The sequence below is a fragment of the Sinohyriopsis cumingii genome, chromosome 7 (genome assembly GCF_028554795.1).
Source record: "Sinohyriopsis cumingii isolate HCF-2022 chromosome 7, ASM2855479v2, whole genome shotgun sequence".
NCBI classification, from domain to species: domain Eukaryota; kingdom Metazoa; phylum Mollusca; class Bivalvia; order Unionida; family Unionidae; genus Sinohyriopsis; species Sinohyriopsis cumingii.
Genome location: NC_142967.1, coordinates 113238677 through 113247528, shown reverse-complemented (window position 1 = coordinate 113247528; position 8852 = coordinate 113238677). Strand labels below are relative to the sequence as shown.

The following is an 8852-nucleotide window of genomic DNA, read 5'->3' as shown; positions in this document are numbered from 1 at the left end:
TAATTTCTTATGGCTGATCCATTAATTCATACTTACACAGCTGATTTGTGTATGATGTAACTCCTATTTTAATCAGACGAAAGAAAAGACTTGCATAAGCAAGACTTTTAATCAGTCACCCATATCACTATTTGTGCAACATTGATGGGATTTTATTACCAGTATTTTAAATACTAGATTATGATAGAATAAACTGATATTCTGGTTGTTTAATTATAGACACTTTTGTCTAATAAGAACAAGAATAAAATAAAACTCAAATACAGCCAATGAGTCTCTCTCTCTCTCTCTCTCTCTCTCTCTCTCTCTCTCGTATCCCTTTATATGTACTTACATTTAAAGGCACAACGTGTATATGTTGTTTAAGTGGTCGAAAATATGGAATACGTTTTTGCTTAAACTAAAGACCAGTTGAAAATTAATTTAATTTGTTAATATTGACATTATGGGCCAAGAACGGCAAAAGTCAAATCCGTACAATCTGTGAAGTATTATCACAGCTGTGGATATTTCATACCAATCGTAACTTTTCTGTCTAGAGTAATTGTATGCTAATTGATATAGCAGATACCTTTATAAATACAGCGATTAAACAATTCTAACACTACCAGCATAGTTATATGAGCTAAAGTTAAAGAAAATGAAGGAACCTTCAGATACCGTGTTTTACATGAGATTAAGTCTGACTATAAGATACATTGAATAGTTTTTATCAAATTCTTGCCGAATTATAATTTCAACCGCTCCTTGAAATATATATATATATATATATATATATATATATATATATATATATATATATATATATATATACTTCTACTCCTTTTCACCTAAATTAGACAAATTTCCACTCCGTCAAAACCAATTTTTATTTGGAGTTGGCACAAGGTAAAATAATTTCAAATGCAAGCTTTTTTAAGCTTTTCATGCACTCTATACACATTTCATAAAATAAATTTCATTTTTCAAACTACATTTAATATCCAAATTTATGGAAAAAAACCTCAAACAAGAAACAAACGATCAAATAGTTCGTACTTTCTTTTTCTTCCATCACATACGTTGTTTAAATCTGGTCAGCTAAAACTTGAGTCCCAGCGTAGATGTTTCCCATCATTTACTCCCTTTTGTTGGGTTTTTGTTGTTTTTGCTATTGTAATATCCACCAGCTCAGGGAAATTTGCGTTTTCATTGGATTTGATGAATCGCTGCGAGTCAGGCAGGATAATGATATTATAGTTGTTCCCGACCAGTTAAATATTTGTTTGACATATTACTGTTAAATTATAATGCTGAGAAAGGTGGAAGTGTACCTTGCCAACTGAAATAGTATGAATTGAAAGTTGTAAGATCGTTGTTATCATAGATGGTCATGCCAGTGGGTTTTACATCCTGAAATTTAATGTTAGGACTGGTCTTCCTGGTCTCAGGATAATGTGACTGTGTGGTACATCATGCTACATATCTGCAGCATGATACACCAGTGCTAGACATCTCTATAAACTGCCACACTGCAGACATCATAGCGATATGACTGGAATTATTTTAAAGCTACATTAAAAATCGAAATCACACACACATGCTGAAAGTAATTGCACGCGCCACAAATAAATCCATTTTGATTGTAAGGACTGGTAGACGGTAAATTAACACTTTATATTTTAGGGAAAAAAAAACTATATTTTGAATCTTACACAATGTTTCGGTTTGTGCCTATGATCATGTTTCGGCAATAACTTTCCATCATTTTCTGACGAGGAGTTCTTCTGTTTATGCCAGGATAGTTCTTACACTTTTCAAAGGATCACTATTGTATTCTCGTACAGATGGTGCCCAGCTGAAAGTATGAAATGACCAGCTTGAAATAAATAAATTAAATGTTATTTCTAACCATCATAATCTTTTATTTGGATATTCTAAACCACAAAAATGAATGTGTACGTAAGATATCAACTAGCCTAAGATAGTTAGGAATAACATTTATTTGTAAAACGGCATGAAATTAAACGGTAGTGAAATATAATCCGTAAATACACAAACATGGATGATGATGATATTCTTTTATTCCTCCATTTTCTGAAGATTTTAAGACAAAAAAGAAATGCATTTAAATACATAGAATCACAAAAATAGTGGATTCGTTACTTATTGAAATTATTTCCAATAGCAAACGAATAAATAAATTAAAATCATTACTAAACTAGATATATAAATACACAAACATGGAAGAGAGAGAGAGAGAGAGAGAGAGAGAGAGAGAGAGAAAATCCACCAAATTCAGGGAACCGGAACAATTGTTGTCTTTCTGCAGGGTTAGGTATTCAAGCGTTTTGTTATCTGAGTTTGATAAAAATCGTGATCTAGCACAATATTTCTTGCAATTATACATATAGAATGATATTAGATATCTAAATATGCATAAATTAAATTTATCGTGCTTAAAGTCACGGCTGAATTTCAAAATTATAATAATTACTACGATAATGTTGATGTCCTCTAACTTTTAAGGCTTTTCAATAAGTAAAGCGATTCAAGACTTAAAATCTCTAAAACAAACAAACCCGGTTAGGTTCATATTATTATATAAATTCTAAGAACACATCTTCAGGTGTAAATATTATCTCATCTTACTGATACGTCTTGGATATTATTTTCGACATCGTATTAATTAGAGTTTGGGTGTAAACATTATCAGCATCTTATAAACAGGTGAATAAAGATATTGACGGTTGTGCAACTGGATAAAGTTTGAAAACCTTGGCTGTGAAAGTACTCGTTTTATATGAATACTATGTACTTATCTCCATTATTGTATATGGTGTGCCCATACTGAATTATGTACTTGATAATTCATTAGTGTATTTGACAAAAGAAATACAGATTTATTTATGGAAAAATGAGACACCCCTCTCCTTGGACAAGAACTAGTTAGGGTGCAATTGCCTTGACAACTGCTTACAGAAGGCGATCGAAAGACACGAGATGAAAATTAAACAGAAAACAGTATTCCATCATGTTGCAGTACGAAAAATGAGAAACAAAATAATATATCTCATTTTTGTATCTGTTTTAGCATTAGACACTCAGAGAATTTTAAAATAAATTAGATATAAATGAGAAAAACAGCAATTTTGCAATTTTGTATTTTATTTAAATATTTTATATTTGGAAAATTGAACGCTTGTTGGATTTAACATGTCTTGTTCTGTTAGTTTAAGTCCTTATATATAACATTGTGAATTCATTTAAAACATTTAGGATTATAATTGTGATACATCAAAACTATTGGCACAATATCACAACAGAGTGAACTTAATTTGTATAACCACTTGAACTTATTTGGATTACTCGATAGTTTCAGACTTGCGATAGAACGTTTAGGACTAACTATGATTTCATTTACAAACTGTTAATTTTAATTTTAGGGAAATAAGTTGTATTTTGAATCTTACAAAATGTTTGTTTTGTGCCTACAATCCTGTTACGGCAATATATTTCCATCATTTTCTGATGAGGAGTCCTTCTGGACATATGGCGTTTGGTCACTCTATCAATGTGGGATAAAATGGGATAAAGCTATCAATTATTGGGTGGTCAAACTATCCATGTAATAAACTCCCATAAATATAATGCATCTTTCAATAATGAATATAAACTCCCATTAATATAATAACCTCAACCGAAAATTTAGTAAGCCACATTAGCTGTAAGAATAAAAAATATAACCAGTAAATGTTCGAAACCCATTAATGGTAAATGTAATAAGCACTGCCCGTAGATATCACAATATAGAGAATGGCTAATTGTTTCAAGTGTAATATTAATTTGGGCATTATTTATAATTATTCATAATTTATCTAGGAACGTGTGTATGTGTATATATCAATGTGTCTATAAATATATGCATATACAATGAAAGTTTATAGAGTTTGATCGTCGAAATGTCATTTGAAATTACGCCCAGGCCAGCCCACATTATAGATGTTGAATGAAAGAAAAAAATGTTGGTTGATGTGCTACATAAACCCGATCATTGGTCTTACTTAAGCAATATCATTAACCATATGAACCATGTATCACTGATAGCATCAAGACAATCAGAGATGCATGCAGTTAAATGGCCTGTGGATTCGTGTTATTATGTTTAGGAAAATTCATGGTTTTGAACTGGTCCATACGTACACCGAAAAAAATTACAAAAGACAAAACAGTTCTCTACTTTAAATGGAGGTCAAGTATAGGGATAAAAACAATTGTATTAGTGAGTTGTTCAGGACTTAACATTTTAGATGCAAAGAAATAGAAATTCTTTAAATAAATAAATAATTTGTTTCACGTAATATGCAATGAACGTAATTGTAATCTAGATTTCCATTTGAAATTGCCGAAACTCTTGATGCATCTGATCAGTGGTAGACAACCACATTAACATAAATGGATCATGTTAATAGGCACTCGTCTGCAAAAGAAATATTCTAATGGAAAATTGAATGACCGGAATTTATTACTATGCTGGCTATACGAGGCTACACATGGGATAATACTGTGATAACACTATTAATCTGTGCAGCAATTTTCATATAATTTACAATACTTGAGTAACGAAATGTTTGCTACATTTCACTCAGTCTTTCATAACGTATCCGTCAAAACCTATCTGTGTTAGCATTCAAACAATTACCGCAAAGGTACCAGTATTTAGAGACATGACTCAAATATGCTTAATTAAACACTGATTCGCTTTTATATCTCGTTTTTAATACTTGTGACAATATAGTACGATACATATGAGGAATGCAATCTCCACTTTTCTTTTCTAGTTAGAGATCTATGGATTTTAAAGATTAGATATTGAATAAATATTTAGATATTGGCGTCTCGAAAAGAATTACCAGAGTTCATGGGGTTTTCGATTCAACTTCCGAAACATACTTTTATTTTACCTGCCTGTACAATGCATGTCACTGTTAAATCCATTAACATTCTAAAAGAAACGACAGACATACTTTTATCCAAATCTAGGTTTCTACTTCTTGCGATCAAGTATGATCGAGACCAGCGTTAAACATAACCTGACCAATATACCCAATAAAGTGTTGCCGGTATTGTTGAATATTTGTCATATAAACAATGACTTTTTACTATTATAACAATATTCCACATAATATCATTTTGCAGTGCTATCTTTACTACAATTTATTGAGTGAAATGTCGAGATCTGACAATATGCACTCGTCTAACATAAACAATTTTTTTCCATAAAAGTATATTTTCAAAAACGATCACTGCTTTCATAGCACTGTTGGGTTTTAACTATTCCTCTTTTGACACAGCAAATAATATATACACCGTTTTGAAAGACTATAGATATAGCTATCATGACAAAATAATCACTAAATGCCTTAATCAGTATTCGCTTTCAAAACAAGTCTTCCAATTAGCAAACAAATCAAATGCAACTAACAGGACATTTGCTTCCTCCAGTACCTGATAAATGGTAATAATTAGAGTCCTTTTATCCTTTGCTAATATTCTGTGATTATATTTTGCATAGTGAACTCAAACTATTTAGAAGTCAAGCTTTCATGGCTTTGGCGAAAGCTATTGAGGTTATAAAAACACAAATAATAAAAACTGAAGCATTTGTTTTCGAAATGACAATTATGTTTATATCATAATGTGCTGCACTATTAGGAACTAAATCACAGTTCACCAGCCAAATATAGATGAAAAGCATTAGTTTCGACAGTTTTAAAAATAATGTATGCAATCAATTTCCTTCTCTTCCTCTGGCCTAAAAAGTATAAAAAGTAAGTCAAGCTAAAACTATTGAAAGGCTTATACAACCGTTATACAAAAGCCACATCTAGCCTGTAATATATTGTTTTTAAAAAATATTATCAGGTATTGCAAACGAGCAGACATTATTCAATGTCAATGTCAGAATCAAAATAATATATAAAGCATATCTACGTTTTTTGAGTAAATGCTTACCGTCACGAGTAAAATAAGTATAAAATTTTCATGAAAGAAAACAAGCCTTGCTGAGTTTCCTTTTAATGACAAACGTTATACAGCATATAGTATATCAGAGATACAGTGTATCTACTATACATATATTTTATGTATATCACATACAAATACACATACATGCATTTCCAACGCAGTTACGATTGACTGCAAGCAACTGTGTATTTACAGAATGAATGGAATAAATGCAGTCTGCAGATACCTTTAATGTCTGTCCGCTAGAAAAAGTAGTTCTTTACCTTTAGTGACTAATCACAATCTCCTTTTATTGCTTATTTTATTTTCTGAACTACTTTTTTCATATGTCACTTATTATTGAACCATGAAAGATGGTTTCAATGAATAAAGTAAGGGACTACAAACATAGCATAGTTATGTGCTTGAAAACTTAACGTGCCGCATATTGAAAAGAGTGGGAAATATAAACTAAGCAATATGAGGAACAAGTCGGAGCTAATTCAAACATTTAAATGTATTACAGCTGATCTAGGTAATTAGTATGATTTAATAACATTGTCGCAGAAAAGAAACCGAGTAAGTTTTTGGACTAAATGAATAAAACAAACACAATGTAAGAAAGATGGAAATTTATGAAATGAATTAATACAGAAAAATATATGATGTAAAAATACAATGTTTCTCTCACGCTATCAACAAACGATTGACTCAAATCACTCTACACAACATTCACACATTGAAAATAAACCAAAATATGAAATCAATATGAAGTACAGATCCATGAAACCTCATGGACTGCATATATGCTTCAAACAGTATTTTACACTATAAGACAGATTCACATAATCTCGAATATAACTCCGATTAAGATTCAAAATAATCTTATGAACACAACTATACAATTGGAACAATAATTGAACCAAACGTATGCTTCTAGACCCCTTGTACAGTCGCATGATTCCTTGGGTTGGCCCACACTCTTAGCGGCCGCTCACACACTTTATGGATCCACCACATGTACAGTCATACGTTACACGTACAGACAGCATACAGCACCATTTTTGAATTTGCTACGTCTACGTCCGTGGCACAGACATACGAATATACATACAGACGTATCGACACAGCACGCAGCCTTAAATACTCTGGAAACTCCAGACAGCTCTAAACAACTTTATACAGCTTCAGACAGTTCTAGTCATATTCACAGTCACTGTCACAATCAGAGCGACAGTCACATCATCCCTATGACTGGAGAACAATGGAGAGCGTACACTCATTGACGTGATCCAAAACGACCAGTCTCGATTTAGAAATCGATCTTACTTAAATCCATAAGAGAGTGAGCCTAAGTCAGGGTTAAATAGCCGTGAATATCATGTTATTAATGTCCCTTCGTCGCAAATAATTTCTTGAGATGAACATGTTAATACAGTCTCTTACCTGGAAAAACACTTATTCACCCTAGATAACGTTGCACGCATGTACAACGAGAAATAGTCACATAGTTATAATTGTGTGACAATACCTCTCCCCAAAAAAGAAACAAATGTACACATTTTTTTTTTAAAAAAACCCTCAAGAATAAAAGAAAAATAACTACTAATGATATGTTACAATATTTACACTGGTTATACTGAAATCTGGATTTTCCATACTGGGTAAAAAATTATCCAAAATTTCCACTCATGCCCTACTCAATTAGTATGCCCCTATATTTTCAACTCCTCACGGTGTGTCAGCGCCCAACGCATCAATCGGGCATTAGCGACCTTGGCCTAGATTAAATTCAATAGGGGTTGGTGATCAGTCTCGAGAACGAAATCTCTCCCAAGAAGATACGCATGATACTTCTCAATTCTCCACACTATGGCCAAACACTCTTTCTCAATAACGGAATAGTTTTTTCTCCCTGAGTAGCAATTTCCTACTCGAGTAAGCTACTGGTAACTTGTTATCTTGCTATTGCAGTAAAACTGCCCCCAACCCAGTTTCAGAGGCGTCTGTTCATAAAATAAAGGGTTTGCTAACATCTGGGAATTTTAATATAGGTGCACGGATTAATTTCTGTTTCAGCGCGCAAAAAGCTCTATCCTGTGGCAGTCCCCAATCTACTTTGTTTGGTTGCCCCTTCTTTGTCATATCAGACAGTGGGCTAGCAATGGCTGCAAAGTTTGGTATAAACTTTCTATAAAACCCTACTAGACCTAGAAATGAACGAACTTGCGTTTTGTTATCCGGTTTTGGTGCGTTTCTAATCGCTTCCACTTGCTTGGGTTGAGGTTTCAACTGACCCGAACCACTGACCCTATGACCCAGACAATATAAAAATGTATAGCCAATACTGCATTTAGTGGGTTTCACAGCGAGGTTCGCTCTGCGGAGTCTATTGAAGAGTTCCCCCAAGACGGACACGTGCTCACTCCAAGAATTCGTGTACACGAATATGTCGTCTACAAAGTTATCAACGCTTGCTCAACCTTTTAGCAACTTGCGCATCAAACGACAACAGGAGGCACTGGCACATACTAACCCGAATGGCATTACCTTGAACTGATATAATCCTTTCTGGGTCGCAAATGCTGTCAAAATACGGGACCCTTGAAAAATGGAAACCTGCCAATATTCATTGTACAGATCTAATTTGGAAATCCATCGGTTACCCGACAACTTCGCAAATAGACCCTCCATATCTGGCATTGGTTCTGTATCGAACACAGTTACTTTATTTAATTGTCGGAAGTCGATACAGAATCGGTTCGTCCCATCTTATTTTCTGACTAGCACTACAGGAGAAGAATATGGCGAGTTGGAGGGGTCAATCACCCCCAGATCTAACATTGTACTCACCTCTTCGTCCACAG

General features: G+C 33.3%; 1 protein-coding gene across 1 annotated transcript in view; it reads right to left on the bottom strand.

Annotated features, from left to right (window-relative positions):
- Positions 1 to 1202: 1202 nt before the first annotated feature.
- LOC149795951 (uncharacterized) overlaps positions 1203 to 8852 on the bottom strand; it is a 79958-nt gene continuing 72308 nt past the window's right edge. Inside the window, exon 7 of the mRNA XM_089963900.1 lies at positions 1203 to 1837. Coding sequence (XP_089820026.1) covers positions 1797 to 1837 — 41 coding nt within the window. The 3' untranslated portion in view covers positions 1203 to 1796. The remainder of the gene's footprint in view (positions 1838 to 8852) is intronic.